The 23,916-nt window shown below is 39.5% G+C and overlaps 1 protein-coding gene across 3 annotated transcripts in view; it reads right to left on the bottom strand.

Annotated features, from left to right (window-relative positions):
- LOC132824532 (SWI/SNF-related matrix-associated actin-dependent regulator of chromatin subfamily E member 1-related-like) overlaps positions 1 to 4,029 on the bottom strand; it is a 46,512-nt gene extending 42,483 nt beyond the window's left edge. For all 3 annotated transcript variants that reach the window (XR_009645671.1, XM_060839169.1, XM_060839178.1), the window contains exons 1-2: positions 3,927 to 4,029; positions 1,168 to 1,249 (exon numbers count right to left, since the gene is read on the bottom strand). Coding sequence is in view for 2 of the 3 variants with exons in the window: in XM_060839169.1 (XP_060695152.1) it covers positions 1,168 to 1,190 (23 nt within the window). In the remaining variant the exon portion in view is untranslated. The remainder of the gene's footprint in view (positions 1 to 1,167; positions 1,250 to 3,926) is intronic.
- Positions 4,030 to 23,916: the final 19,887 nt, after the last annotated feature.

The raw sequence follows: 23,916 nt of genomic DNA, 5'->3' as shown, positions 1-23,916 counted from the left end.
TGGAGCAACTGTTCCAAGAAACAGCTTACTGGCTTACATGAAAACAAATTAACTTTCAAATCAGGCTATTTACAAAGTATCAGAAAGTATTAAACCAGATTAGGCATTATGAGTCAACAATAATTTATATAAGCAGATCATAAAACTGACAGATAAAGAAGGGTCTTAGGAGGGGGTGACAAAAATCTTGGCCAATGAAGTAGATTTCCAAGTCATTTTTCAAAGAAGAATTGTTTGTTTAATAAATAGGTCTGATATAGAATCACTAAAACAAGGTTATTGCGAGAACACACAGCAAAAGTTATGAAATAGAAAATCAAAATATATAACCATTACTGATAATAATAGTAACTGGCATCTATAGTGTTTTAATGTCATGAAACATCAAGGTGAAACAGATTGTAACAAAACAAAATGTGACACTGTGCCATTTAAGGAGAGGTTTGGTCAGACTAAATTGACTGTTTGCTTAGTCAAATAGATAGATTTTCAATAAGAACTCTGAAGCGGACAAAAAAGTGCTGGAATTTAGAGAAGGAATTCCAGAATTAGGCATGAAGTAGCTATGGTTAACAATGCTGGAGGAATTAAAAATCAGATTTGTCAACAGGCATATGGTGAAGCACAGGTGGAGACAGGTAGAAAAAGATGCAGTAGGGCTGAGGGTTACAGAGATAGCAACGCATGGAGGAACCTGAAAACAAAGATGAATACTTCAAAACGGAGACTTTGCTTAATTAGTAATCAGTGCAAGTCAGTGAGCAGGGGAGCAGGACTCAGTGCAAGTTAAGGTACAGAGAGCAATGTTTTGAACAACCTCAAGCTTGTGGAGAGTAGAAACTGCGACTGACCAAGAACACATGAAATAGTTAAATCTGGAGGTAAGAAGGGCATAGCCCATAGTTTCAGCAACAAAGAAGCTGAGTAAGGGCAGAGTTATGTTACATTACAGAGAGATGGTCTTAGTGATGGCACAATTGTGAATAAAACACCAAGTCTGTGATTAGTTTTGCCTCAGATAATTGCCCAAAGAGGTGGACTTTATGATATCACTGTAAACAATTGCATCCATCTTCTCAATATTCAAATGATAAGCCAGTGCAGTAAGATTTTACACATAATTTGACTTGCAATTGCCCTGATATTTCCACTAACTATTGAACATACCCAGTATCTGGTGTACCGTCCATCACTTGAGAACACACTCAATTGAGCAGGATCTGGAATAGCAGGAATTACAATAAAATGTCTAGAAGGAGAATTCAAAAAACAAACTTTGTTATTACTTGATGGTTAAATTTTCAAGTTAAAATTCAATCCTGTCAAGTATGCAAGTCCAAACCATCAGGTTTGGGTCACTCTTTTTAAGTACATGGAAAAGACCCACAAGAGGATCCTTACAAATCTTAAGGTTCACAACTTAATATTTTAACACAATCTTTCATTGGCACTTAAAAAAAAAGTAAATTTACTAGACCTTTGGACAGTTACATGAATAGGAAAGGTTTAGAAGGATATGGGCCAAATGGGACTAGTTTGGGAAACTTGGTTGTATTGGACAGGTTGGACCAAAAGGTCTAAGTCCAAGCTGTATCATTCTATAACTCTATTTGATGTACAATGCTCCCTTTAGTTTTCTTTCAGGGTATGCAACCTGTTTGATGAACTGTTCACTCTTTTTAAGGCTGCCCTTAGGTATAGATCTATACACCTTAAAGGCTTTACTCTGGGTCCGTGGCCAGCTTATTCCCTCACTGCTTACGCTAATGTACAACCAGGTACCTATGCTGCTTGGATGAAAAGTTGCTTCCAGTTTTTGACAAAATGCTTGCATTTTCACATAATCAAACCTTCTGGTCTTCCTGTTTGCCAAACAACTAAAACCAGTCAACCTCAGTAAAAAATGTGGAAATGGGTGTTAACATCAAGAGAAGGCAAAATAGATTTCAAAATAACTGGTTAGGATTGGTCTTTTTAAAATGTCAGGGTATGCAACATGTTTGTTTATGAAATTCATGCTAAATTCTCTGAAAAAAAAATTCCTGTACAAGACTGTTATCAACATATTGGCTGCAAATCCATAAACAATTTGTCAGTGGAAAAAAATAACTTCCAGTGACAAGAGTAGAATTCTTTTCTGCATAGCTCTCTAGTGTTTAGAAAGCTGTAGAGGTGCATGTGCATCTCTCTCAAAACAAATATGATTAATAGAACCTTCCAAATCCTCAACTCTACTCCCCAGATGAACATAGACAGCTGGAGCATGACCAATCCCCTTCCACATTCTACACCACCTTTAAAAATTTATTGCCATTCTTTCCTCATGGCTAGATCAATTGCCAGGAATTTATTGGCTAGCTGTAACGTAAGTGCACCTACACCTCACAGACTATAAGTAGCTCAAGGTGATCCACCACCAGCTTCTCAAGGGTAATTCAGGATGGGTGATTAATATCAGCTAACAAATCAAAATCCAATTATCAGGCTGCAGGAAGTTCGAAGGGGATGCAAGAAAAAAATCTTTCTAACACATAACAGCTAAGTTAAGTTCTATCCCTAACCAAATAATGTGGTTCTTACAGATTTTAATTGTGTGAACAAACACGACTACTCAAATGTAGTGAGTACAAAAAAAGGGCAATTTGATTGATTGGTTTTGATGCATCAACCTGAAAAGTTAACTCTGATTTCTCTCCACAGATGGTGCCAGACCTGCTCAGCTTTTCTAGCAATTTCTATTTTTGTCTCTGATTTATAGCATTCACAGTTCTTTCGATCTTTATTTGGCTTTGATGTATTGTCTGTTTAATAAGAAGCATCAAAAGATGCTGATAAACTTAAAGAGTCTTAACTTTTTTTTAAAAGAACCTTTCACAATCCCAGGATATCCTAAAAAAAACTTGCAGACAATACACTGTGTGTAGACATTGTTATAATATAGGAAACATGGCAGCAAATTGATAAATAACAAGCATCCACAAAGAACAATGAGTTAATACTTTAATACACAATGCCTTGAGAGATGACACCATAGATTGTATCATTTATCAATATGATCTAAGTAATTCTCTTGCTAAATATATTGAAAAGTTAAACAACCATATATAGTACCAAGTAATACTTTTTCGAAGGCATGATCATTGTATACCTAATGACTACTCATAGATGGCAGTGTTTCCTTTGGAAGGGTCTCTTGATATATTCAAAATATACATTTGGCTATATTGCTGATGCATGGACTATAACTATGCTTTTTGAAAGTTGCAATATTATATTACTATTCATTCAAGAGTTGTCTTTACATACATTTCACCATGTCTTACACATGTTATGGTAATATACCATTATAGCATTGGCATATACACCAAAGCTTATACATTTGAAGCAGTACTTCATGCACTAACACAAGATTAATATCTTGCCATGATAACTCTATTAACTGTTTTACAATACACTGCACACTAAACATTCTTATGTTCCTATTTCACATACTGTAATGTGTACATCATTACATTTACACCACCGTTAACCCATACTTTAGCAGGTGCTCTTCTGTATGCTACTGTATAGATTAAGCATGTTTATATAGTTACATGTAATTATAGTCATATTCGCGCTAATACAGTTTTAATATAATGTAGATTGCAATGATTTATACAGGAAAGCTGCATCCTTGTAAGTTTTGTTGTGATAAAGAGGGTTTAGGTACATTCTATATATTTAATGTACGTATTACTATTATACACAACACATTTATGCATTTGCATACATTGCAATGTTAGATGCCCTATAAGTTGGGGCATGTTTTAAGTGCTGTTGTGCTATTTACACCATAACTGCACATGTTGTGTTACATTCACTATAATGCACTATTTTAATGCACCTCCCTGCGCTACACATACTTCAGTCTTGTGCCTGTTACTCACAGTGACTCTCCGAGTCCCCAGGCCAGCCTGTGCGGCGCTGTTGATGTTATTTTTTTACCGGTCTTTTCTGTTTAAATCCATTCGTAAACAACACAACGACGTCGCAACCCGAGCCGAGTGTTTTACTTCCGCCGAACCGGAAGGCGGGCGCCACAAGGTCACGCACGCTGTTTGTCCGGGCCGGTGCAGTGCGGCTTACGTGCGCCACCGGCGGCTGGAGGACTCCAACAATGCAGTAAAGCCTCAGCCTCTGGGCTGTATTGCAATGCCTGAGAGAGTAACTCCGGATCATAAAGCCTCCCCTCCCACCAGTGTTTGCAACACATTGCACAATCACACAGATTTTGCAGTTACTTACAAAGCATTTATGTTGACTTTACATGTTGGGCAGAGACAAAGACAGAAACGATAAAAGTTCCCTTTCCCCAAATGTAGAAACCTTCCCATTAACAAAAAACTGAATGATCTAAATTTTAACATTTGTCCTGTCTCCCAAAGTTTAAACACCACTCAAACTCTGACTAGAAATTTCCTTCAAGTTCCAGAACAAATTAGAAACACATGCATCTGCTTTCTATGACCACCAGATGTCTCAAAGTGTTTTACAGCCAATGAAGTATGATTGAACTTTTTACTATGGTATGAAACACAATAGCTGAAAATGTGTTGCTGGTTAAAGCGCAGCAGGTCAGGCAGCATCCAAGGAACAGGAAATTCGACGTTTCGGGCACAAGCCCTTCATCAGGAATTCCTGATGAAGGGCTTGTGCCCGAAACGTCGAATTACCTGTTCCTTGGATGCTGCCTGACCTGCTGCGCTTTAACCAGCAACACATTTTCAGCTCTGATCTCCAGCATCTGCAGACCTCACTTTTTACTATGAAACACAATAGGCAATTTGCACACAGCAAAATTGACAAACAGAAATTAAAAGATGATAACTTGTGTAATGTTGATTTATGATGTGGCGGTGCTGGTGTTGGACTGGTGTGGACAAAGTTAAAAATTGCACAATACCAGGTTATAGTCCAACAGGTTTATTCGGAAGTGCAAGCTTTCAGAGCATTGCCCCTTCATCAGGTAGCTAGTGTAGTAGAATCGTAGGACACAGAATGTAGAGCAAAAGATTCTAGTGATTTAGGAATAAAGTTGCCCAGAGTACCAAGGGATGACTCCCTTAAATCTTCTACAAAACAATGGCTTGAAGTATGTGTCCCCAAGAGAAGACAGGCAGGACCTTAATTTGTATGGAATTCTGACCTTGAGCTTACATTTTATTTAGTTCTTTGTTGGGATGCAACTATCACATGCTCTTGAACTGAATGCTCAGCCATTTCTGTGAATCTATATGTGGTGCAGATAATTTCCTTCTCTAAAGGATATTAGTGAATCAGATGGATTTTATGACAATCAGTGAGAGCTTTGTGGTTTCGTCCTGTGTCATTATTGAGAAAGACGCTGAATTAAACATTATGGAAAAAATACTTAACTTAGGTGACTGAACAATTTGTTATAACAATATAAAATGAAATAGCCTTGGAACAGTGACAACTGGAACTCTGCAGCAATGTCCTGAAGCTGATATGATTAAACACCAACAATCACAACTTTTGTGGGTAGATATGACTCCAACTCTTGAATAGTTTTTGTTCTCTAATTTCCATTTGGTTTTGTTTTACTAAATTTCCTTGGTTTACTGTCAGTCAAATTATCCCTAAGTATTAAGGGTGATCACTTGTACCTGATCATTGGAATTCAACTCTTCTGTCCATGAAATAGCAGGTCACATTAACTCCTTTTTCTGTCTCCACAGGTGTTACCATATACAGCTAAGTATTTCATGTTCTGTTAATTCAGTTTTCCACCACTCGTCATGTTTTGCTTTTAAATCCACATTTGCATCAAGTCTGTAATGAGGTCTGGGGTCAAGTGGTCTTTGGTGTAACCCAGAGGGAACAGGGTATTGTTGATCTTTCCAGCACTGTAGATGATTTATACCAACACCTTTATTTGATTAATGTAGGCTTGTAGTAATTGGATAACGTGCATTTGTTTTGCTTTTTCAGCCTTAATTCTGGCATAATGTGGCATAATGTAAAAAAAGATATTTAGAAGAAGTAGACTTCTGGCTCTAATGGCAGATCTTTTTGACACCATTTAATCAACATTAAATATTACTCTGATATAAGGTATCCAATATATATTAGATTTTAGGACTTGGATTTCAATGTAGAGGCAGATAGATGTGGGTTAGTTATTTTACCAGGATGCTGCCTGGATTAGAGGGTATAAACTGTAAGGAGAGGCCAGAAAAACTCTGGAGCAGCACAGGCTGAGGGAAGACTTGATAGAAGTCTATAAAATTATGTGATGCATAAAAAGGGTTAACGGTCAGATTTTTTTTCTCAGCGTTGATATGCCTAATACTCGGGGGCATGCATTTAGGGTGAGAGGGGGAAAGTTCAAAGGAGATGTGAGGGACATGGTTTACACTGAGAATGATAGGAGTCTGGAATACACTGCCAGAGGTAGTGTTGGAGAGGGATAGGGGTGTTTAAGGCACTTCTAGATAAGCACATGACTATGCAAGGAATGGAGGGATTTGGACAAAGGGCAGGCAGAAGGGATCGGTTTAATTTGGCGTCATATTTGGCACAACATATTGGGCTGAAGGGGACATCCCTATGCTATGTTCTGTGATTTTTTAAAAATATAAGTAAGAAAGTAATTTGAATCAGTGATCTAAATGCACCAATTCCAAGAAAACATGTGATTGAAATTAAGTTCCTGGTAAAAACCCTGCGGTATTAATTGGTAAAATGTTTATTCTGCTGACTTTAAAACAGACCAGAAAGTCATTAGTTTTAACTTTGAGTTCAATTAGCAGCACCAGGAGTTTAGATCTGAAGGGATTTATTCTAGCAGAAGAGTTAAGCTTCACAACTGCAGACTTGGAAAAAAATCATTAAACTGTCTCTGCAGGCCCAAGACAAAAGGGAGGAGTCAGTTAGGTAAAAAGTTAAAGAATAGAAATTGAAACAAAATGGCTTTTGAATTGAATGATGTAAAGCAACAGTATTGAGAAATGGATCAACATTTATTTGCTTATAGGTTTAATTGGAAGCACTAGCTTTCGGAACACAGCTCCTTCATCAGCGCCCTGAAAGCTAGTGCTTCCAATTAAACCTGTTGGACTATAACCTGGTGTTGTGTGATTTTTAACTTTGTACACCCCAGTCCAACACCGACATCTTTGTAATTATCTTAGATATAAGGCTCTGTTTATTTGGGGTTTTTTGTATAAAAAAGTATCTTCTGTTGCAAAAACATCTACTAGTTTGTAGGAATATGTTTCAGTGACCGACCACCACAGCAGCCAACCAAAAAAGTGACATCAAGTCTCACACCGGGATCCGACGTTTTCAGTATTGTCATAGCAACACTAGCCAACCATTAAAGTTTAGAGTGTAGCAGGTCACAAGTTATCTATTCTGTCTATACTTCTGTCTATTAGAGAGAGAGAGAGACATAGCTTATTCCATTGCCTATCTTTCTGCTTATATTATTAATGAAGTAATTACATCTGAAATATTAACTCATGTCCTCTATCCTGATGTTCTCCAATTCAGCTGAGTGTTTCTGCATTAGTGCCTTATTTTTTATCCCTCTAAAACATTGTGTATTTGTCAATATCAAATGCTAACCTATTCTTTGTTTAGAAGGTGAAGTGACCTTTCTCTCTACTATTCCCTGTGACAAAGCAGTTCAGGCTTCAATTACCGTTCTCCTAACATTTCTCCTCATTTTTGAAGTGATCATCTAAATTTGAGATCCTTGTGTTACTCAGGCCTAAATACTACAATCACACCCTTTGATAAATTAGGAATTCGCTATTAACACTCTTCTTAGACTTCTCTACTCAAGTGAAAATGATCCCAGTACATTTATTTCATGCTTTTCAAAGCAAATAATGCCTTATTGCCCAAAGGTGTAAGTTTTCACTTTGTGTAAAATTGGCAATACCTCTCATTGTCAGAATGTTGGGTTGGTGAGTTTATGTTGAAATCCTAGAGGGTATACTGAAAAGTTACCATTAGCAATAAGCAGACATTATCATTTTGTACATGCCATTAACTTGAAATGGAATATTGTTGAGGAGCTGGATCATAAAGTGACTTAGTGAAGTTCCAAAAAGAGAGGAATAACTTGTCAAAGTTTAACAAAATAAAATTAAAAATATGTTGTACAATTCTTTGTGCAATCACAACATTTTTGCACTTCTAACCAATGATTTTGTTTGCACATCTGCTTTTAAAAGATTGTATTAATGGCTCGGATTTTAAAAATAAGGTTGAGGTTTTTGGGGTTAACCGTCCTTGCGGAATAAAACAGACAACAACATCCAGAATCCATGCATATACAGTTAGATGTGAGAATTTGGATATCGTGATCTCAGTTATTTTGCTACTCTATAAGCTTCACTACATCGGTATCACATGAACAAATTTGCAGTTGTAAAGCTGTGAAGCTTCTGTATCTGCCCAACTGTTACCCACTGAGTACACCCTGGAGGAAAAAGTAAGATTTATCCATTCAATTTCATGTGATTTCTTCAAGGGTGTGCTAAGGCATGATTATTTTTGAACAACCTCTCTGACATTGAAAAATGATAATTTTACACGAGTGGAGCCTCATTCCTTCAGAAAATAATTATTGTCAGACATTTTAAAAGTTTTTTTTATTAATAATGCATTTATCTCTCTTCAATTCATTTTTCCCTCTGCTCAGTTCACCTTCCAAATATAATTTTACAAAGAATTAAATCCCGTATATTCCAGATTATATTTCCTGGTTTAACCTCTAGCATGTCCCAATGAATATTGCTCAATGTGACTAGTTCAAGAAATACACTGATGCTTGTCCTTTCACATTCAATGCGTAGTTTTTGTACAAGGAACAGTGGTGTGAAAGATGTCTATCTCCTTTAGGTTGTGGTTCAAAAGCCCATGTGAAAAATCTGCGGAGAACGTCATCAACATTGAATATTGAGAGCTATTCATTCAAAAGTTCAGGCAAATATTCACATTAATTTTAATATATCGAAGGTAGATCATGGCCCAATATCAATCCATGGATCGAGGTTTATTTTTGGCAATCTGCGTTCAACTCATCTGGAATTAGGAGACCAATGAAGACCACGAATCCATTGTCAATTGGTTCACTAATATCCTTTAGCGGAGGACACTACCATGCTTAACTGTTCTGGCTTACATGTGACTCCAGACCCACAGCAATGTGGTTGACTCTTAACTGCCCTCTCTGAGATGGACAATAAATACTGGCCTAGCCAGCAATGCCCTCAAACCATGAAAGAATTTTAAAAAATACTTATTTGGATTTGAATGACAATAAGGAAAAAGTGAAATAGAACAAAATTAGCATTTATTATAGGGAAATAGTAAAATTCTTATAGAAATGTGGTCAGAACATTCACAATCCAAATTTCATGATTTTCATTAAACTATTGTATACACAGTATCTGTGCCCTTAACAGTGTTACCCCGATTTTCTGTAGATGTACTGTTTTCTGTATGGTTTCTCTAGCAACTCTCTTTAGGATAAACAAAGGTAAAATCAGTCAAAACACAAACTCTTCTAATCCATTGGGCTTATTAATAGAAAAATATAGCAAATTTTGTGGAAAGATATTCATACAATTTGAAACACAGAAGTGGCAGTTTTTGTCCTTCAGGAGACCAAGAAATTAATTTTATACAAATGTCCCGCATTATAGTCTTCGGGATCGTTTGGTCAATCTTGTGAACTCTTCAGTCAGTCTCATAAACTAAATTTGATCAAAATTAAGTATTCTTCCCCTAGTCAGTTTTTGGTGAGTTTGATTTTTTTTCCCGTCAGTCTTCCAGACTGTCTCTGATTTGACTAATGAATTATGAATTGCTGACAAAAACAACCTGCACTTTTTATAAATCAAAATAAGTTAATACTATTACACTGGTGCACCTGTGTTTTTCATAGATGTGGAAGCAGGCCAATTGGCCCACCAAGTCCACACTAACCCAAACTCCCTACCCTTCCCATTACTAATTTACCTAACTTGCACATCCCTGGACACTTTGGATTGACCAATCCACCTAACCTGCACCACTTTAAACTGTGGAAGAAAACTGGAGCACCCAGATGAAACCCACTCAGACACAAGGAAAACATGTAAACCCCACACAGATAGTCACTCAAGGGTGGAATTGAACCGAGGTCCCTCACCCTGTGAGGCAGCAATGCTAATCATTGAGCCATTTAGAATAGATTAACTGCCACCAATCATACTTGCTGGTATTAGTCTTATCTACTGATGCCTTGTGGGAAGGATGTCTAGAAAGAAAGCAATTTATTGTCATTTGTATTTATGAAAATACAGTGAGATGTGTATAAGTCACCCCAATTCGGCACCATTTTGATCACATAAATTATGAAAAGAAATAATTGAGACAAAGTTAGAACAAAGTTCATCTTTTGTTCCCTCCATGGCACCTGGGTTTCTAGAATGGCAATGGGGCACTACTGCTGAAGCTGCTCAAAGCAAGGATTTCTGGACCGGACCCACCACACTGCCACTGCCAAAGCTGGCACTGAAACCATCACATCGCTGTCATAGCAAGGAGAGTCAGACTGGACCCAGCAAGTCACCAATGTTCAAGCATCAGCAATTCAGTGGCTGTCTGAAGCCATTCCAATGCTGCCATAGCCATGAGGAAATAGGGAACAAACTGGAACCACCATGTTGCCACTGTTGAAACCGCTGCACCACTGCCAGGAGGAACGGACCAGACCCACCGAAGATGAAGCCTTCGCTAAAGCCACGACCACTATGGCCCACAAGGAATGGACATCCAGACCCACCACACTGCTGCAGGCCCTCATAATCCCCTTCCTCCACCACAGTCACAGAAAAGAAGAGAAGGTGAACTTTTATACAAAAGAGAAATGAACAAATGAAGAAACAAAACAAAAAAAAAAGAATATGGTCAGCTAGGTGAGCAGAAGCATACGGATATAGAGCCTAAACACTGTTGTAGTGGTTCTGTTCGCCGAGCTGGAAGTTTTTGTTGCAAACGTTTCGTCCCCTGGCTAGGAGACATCATCAGTGCTCTGGAGCCTCCTGCAAAGCGCTTCTTTGATGTTTCTTCCGGTATTTATAGTGGTCTGTCCTTGCCGCTTCCGGGTGTCAGTTTCAGCTGTCCGCTGTAGTGGTTGGTATATTGGGTCCAGGTCGATGTGTTTGTTGATGGAGTTTGTGGATGAATGCCATGCCTCTAGGAATTCCCTGGCTGTTCTCTGTCTGGCTTGCCCTATGATAGTAGTGTTTTCCCAGTCGAATTCATGTTGCTTGTTGACTGAGTGTGTGGCTACTATCCCACTCAGACCCATAGTATCACTACCAGGGACGCCAGCATACAAACTGGCCAAAGAACTACAACAGAAACTGAAACACCTGGTCAGCGGATCCAAACACACCATACAATCAGCACAGGAATTCTTGGACGCCATCAGGAATACACACATAGACAAAGATGAAACCATGATCTCATTCGACGTGACGGCACTGTTCACTTCGATTGACAAAACCCTAGCCAGAGAAACAATAGCCAACCCACTGGACATACAGAACAGAAAACAGGAGGCGGAACCTATCAACAAAGATGGCATACTTAAACTACTGGACTTGTGCCTCACTACACACTTTACATTCAACAATCAGATATACGAACAAATCAACGGAACACCCATGGGATCACCAATCTCGGGACTCATAGCAGAGGCAGTTATGCAAAGGTTAGAACAAACAGCCCTACCACAAATTCAACCCAAACTCTCGGTCAGATATGTCGATGACACGTTCGTAATCATCAAAAACACGGAAATAGAAAAAACACACCGGATCATCAACGCCACACTTACAGGAATCCGATTCACGAGAGAAGTAGAAAAGGATAGCCAACTCCCATTCCTAGACGTGATAGTACAGAGAACACCGAACGGAGAATTCACCACAAGGGTACACAGAAAAACAACACACACAGACCAAGTCCTAAACTATGAAAGTAACCACCCCAACGCACACAAACGAAGCTGCATCAGGACACTATTCAAAAGAGCTACAATACACTGCAGTACACCAGAACTGCGAAAAGAGGAAGAGGAACACCTATACAAGGTATTCGCCAAAAACGGATACCCACGCAACTTTACCAACAGATGCCTAAGAGATAGACCATGGAACGAGGACATGCCACAACCAAAAGGACTAGCTACACTACCATACATCAGGAGTGTTTCAGAACTGACAGCCAGACTACTGCGACCCTTAGGACTCATAACGGCACACAAACCAACAGCCACGCTCAGACAACAACTTACTAGAACAAAGGAGCCAATACCCAACATGAGCAAAACTAATGTAGTTTATAAAATACCATGCAAGGACTGCACAAAACACTATATAGGACAAACAGGAAGACAGATAACAATCCGCATACATGAACACCAACTAGCCACGAAACGACACGACCAGCTATCCCTAGTAGCCACACACTCAGACAACAAGCAACATGAATTTGACTGGGAAAACACTACTATTATAGGGCAAGCCAGACAGACAACAGCCAGGGAATTCCTAGAGGCATGGCATTCATCCACAAACTCCATCAACAAACACATCGACCTGGACCCAATATACCAACCACTACAGCGGACAGCTGAAACTGACACCCGGAAGCGGCAAGGACAGACCACTATAAATACCGGAAGAAACATCAAAGAAGCGCTTCGCAGGAGGCTCCAGAGCACTGATGATGTCTCCTAGCCAGGGGACGAAATGTCTGCAACAAAAACTTCCAGCTCGGCGAACAGAACCACTACAACAAGCACCCGAGCTACAAATCTTCGCACAAACTTTGAGCCTAAACACTTCCTATCTTGCCGCTGCCGCCATCTTGAAGTTGGCCTTGAATGGTACGATCTTCAAAAATTTCATGATCTGTTTACTTCCAGGTGGATTTCTTCAAGGAAGAAAGTGAAATTCCTTGACTTTTCTGCTCTTGTAAATTATTACCATTTGGAATTATCTTCATTGCTTTTCTGATGAAGTCTTAGGCAGAATCTAGGGTCAACCTTGATGAATAGTAAACAAGTTTATTTCATAATATTGTTACCCTGTAGCTAGTAGCAGTGAAGCCTAACAGGCATGGTGGAAAATGATACTAACTTTACATAAATGCTAGAGCAGCTTGCTCTGAAAGGAAGTAGTAAGACTAGACACATGATTGGGGAAATGACTGGTGCTAAATATTATTCAACCTCTCTGATTGCAAAAAGGGATAAAATAAGACTTACCAGAGGAACCATGGAAGCAGATATCTCCTGTTTACATGACCCTTGGAATCTTAGAGTCATGGGATTTCTAACCAAGATATATGTCATCAAACATTCTGAAAGCATGGAAGAAAACACACAAAAAGGGGACATTGGGAGTGACAACTCAAGAACTCACCATAATGGAAAGGAAACCCTTAGATCAGAATTGAGAAAAAGACTACAACTTGGAGGAATGAACCTGGCCAGTTCATCATGCATGGATAGATCTAAAGGTCAAGTCATAATGCTTACAGTGTAGCTAGCAGCAAACTAGAGTAGTGAGTTGAATATGAAGTTGTTAAGAACTAATGGGACACATGTATGTTATAAGTGATTTAAATACTAATAAATGTTACATTGTACTAATCACTAGTTTGGGTGTCTCTTTGTCCACCACATCAGTTGACACTTTAGTCTAAGGACTAACAATACTTAATAATTAGTTACATCAAATCGGCAATATATGATGGCTTCCTGTGAGACTTTTTGCAGCAGAGAGCAGCGGGAGCTGGGCGGAAGTGAAGTCGGAGCACAGAGGCTGTTGGGAAGGTGGGTGAGTGTTATTTAAGTAGGTGTGTTCTAGGCCCCAGGTCCTACACAATTAAAAGTCCACAGACTTGCAACAAAACACGGGGGTCGAGGGAAGTTTCTGTTGAGAAAAGAGCGAGTCTTTGACTCAGGAGTCTTTGACAAAGAAGTTGAGAGAAGTGATTACGCTACAGTTGAAGAGGGTGAAGACATGACTGCCAAGCTGATTCAGTGTACTGCGTGCATGATGTGGGACGTTCAGGGACTCTGGTGTAGCTGGCTCGTATAACTGTGGAAAGTGTGTACACGTAGAGCTTCTGACAGAGCATATTGCAGCACTGAAGAAAGAAGTAGATGACCTCAGGCTCATCCGAGAGAACGAGATCTTTCTAGACAGGACCTTCAGCGAGGTTATTACACCAAGCATACCAGAAGAGAGTAGAAGGGAGAAGACGATGAGGAAGGCAGAGATGAGACCAGTGCAAGAGACCTCGGGGCAAGTACCTGTCAGGAACAGGTTGAATCTCTTGGAAACCATAGAGACAGACGTCACTGTCAGTCCAAGAGGTGGTCAGGTCTGCCAATCAGAAATTGGATTGGAGGCAGAGCCGATGAGTCAGACATCACATAGAGCCGTGGTAACAGGGGACTCCATAGTGAGAGGGACTGAAAGGGGTTTCTGCGGCAACAGGTGGGATTTGAGGATGGTGTGTTGCCTTCCTGGTGACAAGATTAAGGACAGCACAGACATGAGTGCAGGAAATCCTCAATGGCGAAGGTGAAGAGCCAGAGGTGGTGGTGCGTGTCGGCACAAATTTTGTTAGGAAGAAGAAGAAGGACATTCTACAGCGGGACTTCAGAGAACTTGGAAGAAGGCTTGGGTGGTTATCTCTGGTGTGCTTCCAGTTCCTCTGGCTGGAGAGGACAGGAACAGGGAGATTATGGAGTTTAATGTGTGTCTGGGGAACTGGTGCAGGAAGCAAGGATTTAAAATCCTGGATCATTCGGGTATGTTTAGCGGTAAGGATAAATTATACAAGAGGGACGGGTTGCACCTTAATAGGTGGGGGACCAGCATTCTGGCAGGTAGGTTTGCCACTACAACACAGCTGCATTTAAACTAAATAGCAGGGGGAAGGGGACAAACTGGAAGTTTAAGAAAGAAGTTAAAGGGAAAGCTAGAACAAGAGAATTCAAGAAAGACAACGGAATCAATGGAGCAGAAAACGCAAAAAAGGATGATGCCGTAAGGGCAGTCGTGGAATAGGGATTGATAGGAAGGGTGAGGGGAGTAACAATTAAGAATATTATATGTGAATGCATGAAGCATTAGAAATAAGGTGGATGAGCTTGAGGCTCATTTGGAAATTGGCAGTTACGATGTTGTGGGAATAACTGAGATGTGGCTTCAAGTGGACAGGGCTTGGGAAATGAATATTCAAGGTTATATGTGCTATCGTAAGGACAGACTGACTGGCAGAGGGGGTGGAGTGGCCCTGTTGGTAAGGAATCATATTCAGTCCCTTGCGCTGGGGAACCTAGAATCAGGGGATGTAGAGTCAGTATGGATAGAGCTGAGAAATTCTAAGGGTAGAAATATCCTAATAGGAGTTATCTACAGGTCCCCAAATAGTAGCCTGGATGTAGTGTGTAAGTTGAATAAGGAGCTGAAATTGGCCTGTCGCAAAGATATTACTACAGTTGTTATAGGGGATTTCAACATGCAGGTAGACTAGGTGAATCAGGATGGTACTGGACCTCAAGAAAGAGAGTTTGTGGACTGCCTCCGAGATGGATTCTTAGTACAGCTTGTGCTGGAGCCTACCAGGGAGAATGCAATTCTGGATCTAGTGTTGTGCAACAAACTGGATTTAATCAGGGATCTCGAAGTAAAGGAGCCATTAGGAGGTAATGACTACAACACAATAAGCTTTAATCTGCAGTTTGAAAAGGAGAGGGTAGATTTGGAGGTGACAATATTTCAGTTGAATAAGGGGAACTATGGAGCTATGATAGAGGATCTGGCCAAAGTTCAATGGTGCAATACCCTAGCAGGGATGACAGTGGAGGAACAATGGCAGATATTTCTGGGTATAATGCAGAAGATGCAGGATAAGTTCATTCCAAAAAGGAAGAAAGATCCTAAGGGGAGGCAGGGGTAGCCGTGGCTGATAAGGGAAGTTAAGGACTATATAAAGACAAAAGGGAAAAAGTATAACATAGTAAAGATGAGTGGTAAATCGGAGGACTGGGAAGCTTTTAAAGAACAACAGAGGACAACTAAAAAGGAAATACTCAAAGAAAAAATAAGGTACAAAGGTAAACTGGCCAAAACTATAAAGGAGGATAGTATAGGCTTTTTTAGGTATGTGAAAAGGAAAAAAGTTAAGACTAAAATTAGGCCCTTGAAGACAGAAATGGGTGAATTTATTATGGGGAACAGAGAAATGGCAGAAGAGTTGAATTGGTACTTTAGATCTGTCTTCAATGTGGAAGACACAAGCAATCTCCCAGATGTAATAGTGGCTGAAGGACCTGAACTGAAGGGAATTTATATTAGGCAAGAAATGGTGTTGGAGAGACTGTTGGGTCTGAAGGCTGATAAGTCCCCGGGGCCTGATGGTTTACATCCCAGGGTACTGAAGGAGGTGGCTCGAGAAATCGTGGATGCATTCGTGATCATTTTCCAATGTTCTGTAGATTCAGAATCAGTTCCTGCGGATTGGAGGGTGGCTACTGTTGTCTCACTTTTTAAGAAAGGAGGGAGAGAGAAAATAGAGAATTATAGACGAGTTAGTCTGACCTCAGTGATGGGAAAAATGCTGGATTTAATTATAAATGACAAAATTATGACACATCTGGATAGCAGTAACAGGATATGTCAGAGTCAGCATGGACTTATGAAGGGAAAATCATGCTTGACTAATCTTCTGGAATTTTTTGAGGATGTAACTCTGAAGGGAGACAAGGGAGATCCAGTGGATGTAGTGTACCTGGACTTTCAGAAAGCTTTTGATAAAGTCCTACTAGGAGGTTAGTGAGCAAAATTAGGGCACATGGTATTAGGGGCAAAATACTGATATGAATTGAAAATTGGTTGGCTGACAGGAAAATAAGAGTATTGATAAACGGCTCCCTTTCGGAATGGCAGGTGGTGACCAGTGGTGTGTCGCAGGGATCAGTGCTGGGACCGCAGCTTTTTACAATATACATTAATGATATAGATGAAGGTATTAAAAGTAATATTAGCAAATTTGCTGATGACATAAAGCTGGGTGGCAGGGTGAAATGGCTTCAGGAATGAAGGGCTTTTGCCCGAAATGTCGAATTTCCTGTTCCGTGGATGCTGCCTGACCTGCTGCGCTTTAACCAGCAACACATTTTCAGCTACTACCTAAATGGAGTCAAGTTATGTAAAGAGGCAGTACAATGAGACCTAGGTATTCTTGTACATCAGTCAATGAAAGCAAGCATGCAAGTACAGCAGGCAGTGAAGAAAGCTAATAACATGCTGGCCTTCATAACAAGAGGAATTGAGTATAGAAGCAAAGAGGTCCTTCGGCAGCCGTACAGGGCCCTGGTGAGGCTGCACCTGGAATATTGTGCACAGTTTTGATCTCCAAATTTGAGGAAAGACATTCTGGCTATTGAGGGAGTGCAGCATAGGTTCACAAGGTTAATTTCCAGAATGGCGGGACTATCTTATGCTGAAAGATTGGAGCGACTGGGCTTGAGTTTAGAAGGCTGAAAGGGGATCTGATTGAGACATATAAGATTATTAAAGGATTGGACACTCTGGAGACAGGAAGCATGTTTCCGCTGATGGGTGAGTCCCGAACCAGAGGACACAGTTTAAAAATAAGGGGTAGGCCAGTTAAAACAGAGTTGAGGAGAAACTTCTTCACCCAGAGAGTGGTGGGTGTATGGAATGCTCTGCCCCAGAAGGCTGTGGAGGCCAAGTCTCTGGATACTTGCAAGAAAGAGTTAGGTAGAGCTCTTAAGGATAGTGGAATCAATGGTTATGGGGATAAGGCAGGAACAGGATACTAATTGAGCATGATCAGCCATGATCATAATGAATGGTGGTGCTGGCTCAAAGGGCAGAATGGCCTACTCCTGCACCTATTGTCTATTGAGACAAAAGGTTCAACTTGAGAATAAAACTTCATTACTGCTGCTGATACATTCTCGTAGATAATTGAGAGACAAATGAATAATTCCAGTTCTGGTGCTGGAACTGATTATTTCCTTCAACAAACAGTTCTTCATATCATGATGGGTGGAGCCTATCTTATGATTCAATTAACCCCTCAGCAACTTTCTTATAAAACAATTACCTCAGCAAACAATGTTCTCAAATTCTTTCCCTTAGCCAAAATTAGTTCCTTTAACAGTTACTGAGTATAGAAGATGATGATGTCAATTCCAGTACCCTTCAAAACTATTCTTTATATGAAATTTTAAATTACCAACATTGTATTATTTCATGGTTTGATTAAGTGTTATAAAAAAAATACAAAATTAAACTTACACTACATGCCAGGCCAAAGCCACTGTTTGCAAACTAAGTAACTGTAAGTTCAAACATTTTTGTAACTCTCTGGAACCTTCAGCATCGTCTGTCTGAAGTATTAAAACCATAAATGCATAACTGCTGAGCACAATCCCAGTGGGAATATTTTATGCTCAACTGCCAAAATTAAACTGACACATGCAATTAATTCTACTAAGCAAGCTTCCATAATTGCTTAGTTATTTTCTTTGGCTGAATAAAAAACATGAGAGGAACAGGCAGTAGTAGTGGAATCCACACGACTTGCATGCTGCTATTCCCTCTGTGTCACTGATGAAGAACCTTCAGACATGACCTTCTCAATGAAAAGTTCCAGTTTTTATTCTCCATACTTGTCAGATGTTAGCAATTCATACATCATTTTCTGCCTTATTCAAGATTGAATCTCTGAATATGTGCTTCTAAAGGTCAAGACAAAAAATATTGTTTAATTTGGTCTAAACTATTTTTAAATATCTCCAGTGTAATGGAAGGATCACGTTTGGGTCGATCTGTTGGGGTGTAGTATGGAAAATGACTGACATCAATGACTGAGTGCAATATTTGAAATGGTTCTCATTCTTCTCAAGGATCAAGAAACTGAAAGCAGAAATTGAAAATAATTTGTGATGGAGCTAAGATAAATTGAGACATTCAAGGGAACATAAGATGATTATTTGAAGAACAACAATGTATAGGAATGTGGGGAAAAAGGCAGGAGAATGACAAAAAGTAGTAATACTCATTTGGGAGCCAGTGCAGATATGATTGGCTGAATGACCTTTTACCATGCTGTAACATTTCTGAGGTTCTGCAAAAGATATGGTGTGGTATTGTAAGGAGAAACTGAAGTAAGTGATTTTGTTTAGTATATGGATGGGTGTGAAATATCACTGTGTAATTGTAGTGATATGGTATTCTGGAGTACCTGGGATATGAGGTAGTGGAAGTAATAGTGATTTTTTTATTTTATGGGAAACCTGGATGGTTGCCTCAGTGACTATTATTGTTATATTTTGCTACAAGAATCAAGTAGCAACTTAAATAGACTGAGAAATGCTGTAAGAATCCAAAATGGAGTTAAATCTTAGAGATCCAATATTACGGCTAAAGTAATTGCCTTCAGAGAGAATAAAGTGAAATCTGTCTCAACTAAAGGAGGGAACAGAAGGAAAGTGTAAAGGAGCTGTAACCCATGTGGCTTCAGCAGTTAAGGTAGGCTGGAAAGTTGGGGGCTATAAAAGGGTCCATTGGAGTTGAAGACTTAAAGCTACAAACAAGTTTTGTATATGTTAAAGTTAAATTGACAAAGCTAAAATCTCAATGGACATGATGAGTCAACAGACTGGGACAAGCAAGAAGAAAAACATCCCAACAGGGCCTTGGGTAGTGCAGTTGAACAGAGACCCAGGACCTCAGGTACATAATTCTTTGAAGTTTGCATCACATAAGATAGAGTGGGTGAAGAAGTCATTTAGCATGCTTGCCTTCAATGCTCAGACCTTTGAGTACAGGAGTTGGCATGTTATGTTGAGGTTGTAAAGGACATTGGTGAGGCCTGTTCTGGAGTGCTGTGTCCAGGCCTGATCTCCCTGTTATAGGAAGGCTATTATTAAGCTGGAGAGGGTTCAAAAGAGATTTACCAGGATGTTTCTGGGATGGAGGGTGCTTTAAGAAGAGACTGGATAGGCTGGGACTTAATCATGAGGGGTATAGATGAAGTGAATGGCAGGTGTCTTTTTCCTAGGATTGGAGATTTCATGGCCTGTCAGTATAATTTTAAGGTGAGAGGAGAAAGATTTTAAAAAGACATGAGGGCAATTTTTTTTCCTCAGACAGTGGTTCGTGTGTGGATTGAACTTCCAGGGAAAGTGGTCGATGCGGGTACAAAGTTGAACTGGTTGGACGAAAGGGTCTGTTTCCATGCTATATGACAGCATGACTCTATACATCCACAGACAGACAGACCTATCTGTGTTGAATCTGCATGTATTGCCATGCCTCAAATAGTGAAATGCTAAATGCATAAGAACTTAGGAACATTAGAACTCTAGATGATCATGGATGATCTCATGTCAGCTCAAGCTTCAACTTTACTATCCACTCTTCATAACCTTTCAACCCACTGCTAATTAAAAGACTGGCCATTTCCTCACGTTTGTTTAATGTCTCAGCAATTCCACAGATTTATAACCCTTTAAGAAAAGTAATTTCTCCTCTTCTCTGTTTTAAATCTGCTAACCTCTATCCTAAAACTTTGACTTCTCATTCTAGATTGTTCCACATAAGTAAACATCCTTTCCAAGTCTACGTCATCAATCCTTTTCAACATTTTATATATCTTAAATAGATCTCCTCTCAATCTCTTGAATTCCAGAGAATATAGGCCTAATCTGCTCAACCTCTCTTTAAAAGACAAACACTCATCTCCAGAACCAATCTAATGAACTTTCATTCAACTGCCTCCAATACAACTACATCCTTTCTCCAGTAAGAGGACCAAAACTATGCACAATAATCCAGGTTTAGTCTCACAAATGCCTTGTACAGTTGCAACTATTTCCCAACTTTTATACTCTATTCCTTTTATTTTATTTCTCTGCATTTAGATACTGAGTTGTCATTCTATTTTTCTGACCAAAATGGATAATCTCACAATTATCCGTGTTAAACTTCATCTACCACTTGTTTGCTCATTCACCTAATCTATCTATATCTATTTGTAAATGACTTATTTATTCATTGCAACTTACTTACCCAACTATTTTGGCGTCACCTGCAAATTTTGTGTAATACTTTCTATCCTCTCATCCAAGTCATTAAGATAGATTGTAAATAATTGGTATGTAAGGCCTGAACCCTGTGGCACCCCACTAGTTGCATCTTGCTAACTGGAAAAAGACCCATTTATCAAAGAATTCTACAAGATTAGCCAAACGTGTTCTACATTTTGTAAAACCATGCTGACTCTGATGGATTGTATTTTGACTTTCCAAATGTCCTGTTATTACTTCCTTACTAATGGAATATAACTATCTATGTTAAATTAACTGGCCTATAGTTTCCTACTTTCTACCTCCCACCCTTTTTGATTAAGGGTGTTATGTTAGCATTTTTCCAATCCACTGGCCCGCATTCAGAGAAGTTTGAAATATTATAACCAATGGATTCACTATCTCTGCTTCACTTCCATTAAGATCCTAGGATGTAGGCCATCAGGTCCAGGTACCTGTCTACCTTCAATCCGAATAGTTTGCTCAATACATTTCCCCTAGAGACGAAGACTCTTCTAAGCTCCTCCCTTTCTATAACCTCTGCAAAACCTGTTACTATTGGGATGGTACTAGTGTCCTCCACTGTGTGAACTGAAGCAACATATTGAATTAGTGATTCCATCATTTCTGTGTTCTTCACGATTAAATCCCCAGTCTCATCCTCCAAAGGATCATCATTCACTTTAACTACTCTTTTCCCTGTTATGTATACTGTTTACCACTTTTGCTATCCACTGGTATAATTTGTGTTATTTGTGTCATCATTTACATTTGCTATTTTTATGACTTTTTTAGCAACCCTTCATCATTCTTTATAAGTTTCCCAATCTTCCAGCTTGCCTTTGCAATATTATATGCCCTAGTTTTTGTCTTTACATTGCTTTTAACTTACTTGCTTAGTCAAGGCTGTTTTCTCCCCCTTTTTACAATCTTTCTTCCTTTATTTGCATTAGCATCTTTGATGCCTCTGATGTGCACTGATCTGCAGTGGAAGAGCAAATTGAGCAGGTGCTGGAATCTGTACTAAAAACAAAAAATGCTAGAGATCACAATGGGCCAGGCAGCATCCATGGAGAGAAAGCAAGGTAATGTTTTGGGTCTGGACGACTCTTCATTACAGCTGATGTGAAGTGTGAAGGGGGCAGCATTCATATAATAATGGGAGGGTCCTGGGAGGGAGAATCACTTAATCTGAACGATCAACATCATTTCTCCCACAGCACTATACCTCCCTCCCCTCCCATCCCCACTATTGCAAAATTGCTGCCTCTCCCCTACACTTCATGTCAGCTCTGATGAGGAGTCATCTAAAGTCAAAAGATTAGATTAAAAACCAAAAGAACTGCAGGTGCTGTAAATCATAAACAAAAACAGAAGTTGTTGGAAAAGCTCAACAGGTCTGGCAGCATCTTTGCAGAGAAATCAACATTAACATTTCAGGTCTTCAGGCTGAAGGTCACGGGACCCAAAACGTTAAGCTTGAGTTCTCTTCACAGATACTGCCAGACCTACTCAACTTCTCTAGCAGCTTCTGTTTTTGTCTTGAAACATTAGTTTGTTTTCTCTCCATGGATGCAGCCTGACCCACTGTGATCTCGAGCATTTTCTGACCTGCAATGGATTGTATTTTCCTCACTGTCATTGTTACTACAGTACTTCCTGTATTCTTTAGGCTAATGATAAAGCAAAAGGATTTGATATTTCAGAGAATCCATTTACAATGAGCTGCATTGCCCCCCCCCCCCCCCCCCCCCAGTATGGGTCAGAATCTTCAACTTCTGACAAACAGAAATATCATGGCAGAATCCTCTCTGCTTTTGGAACATTCCAATTGTCACATCTTGATGAAACCTCTCTTTGTTCGGAAGCAAATATATACTTCTCTGTTAAGTCTGGCTTTGTCTCTTGAAGCATTATTCTGAACAAAATGGTATTTAGGGCACTATTACAAACATTTTGGATGACACAAAATTTGGAAGTGTTGTGAACTATGAGTAGGATAGCGGTAAACTTCAAAAAGGGCTAAGACGGGTTGGTGGAATGGGTAAACAAGTGGGTGTTCAAATTTAATGCAGCAAAGTGTGATGCCCTGTTTCCATGGCCACCTCATTACCAGGCAACACTTCTGGAAATTTGAGGAGCAAATATATCCTAAACTGAAAGGTGAAGAAGAAAGATCCAACAAATGACACATGCTTAGTGATCCCCCATATCAGCAAATACTGAATCAAGGTTTGTCCAAAAACTGATGAAAAACTATTGCAAAATTGCTTTTAGTTCCAATCTTTATTTGTTCTGGAAATGCATGCAACACCTTTTAATTTGTTGACCATGTAAATTACCACAGAAAATTCTGGTTGCATAAAACATAGGAATAGTCTGAAGCAAGCTTCAACGTTTTGAAACAAACACGTAGATAAAAAGGCATGCAGCTTCTCGGCATGGGCTGCTAGTTTTATGGAATTTCAACAGGTGGCAGCTAGTGATTATATTTTTTGCCCAAATCCAACAAAGGCACTGCCACACCATTCTAGTCATAGTTGTGTGAAAATACCTTTTGTTCTATTTATCACTTCACAGCTGTCATGGGGTTTAGCTGCCACTTTGTTAATTAAGTAAAAGAGATGTTTCTACTTTGTGCTTCATCACTGGATTACCTGGGCATAGTGAGTTTTGTGAAATCAGAAACGTTAGAAAAGCACCAT

This window comes from Hemiscyllium ocellatum, chromosome 2, assembly GCF_020745735.1.
Source record: "Hemiscyllium ocellatum isolate sHemOce1 chromosome 2, sHemOce1.pat.X.cur, whole genome shotgun sequence".
Taxonomy (NCBI): Eukaryota; Metazoa; Chordata; class Chondrichthyes; order Orectolobiformes; family Hemiscylliidae; genus Hemiscyllium; species Hemiscyllium ocellatum.
Note: the sequence above shows the minus strand (reverse complement) of the source record. Positions and strands in the feature narration are given on the sequence as shown.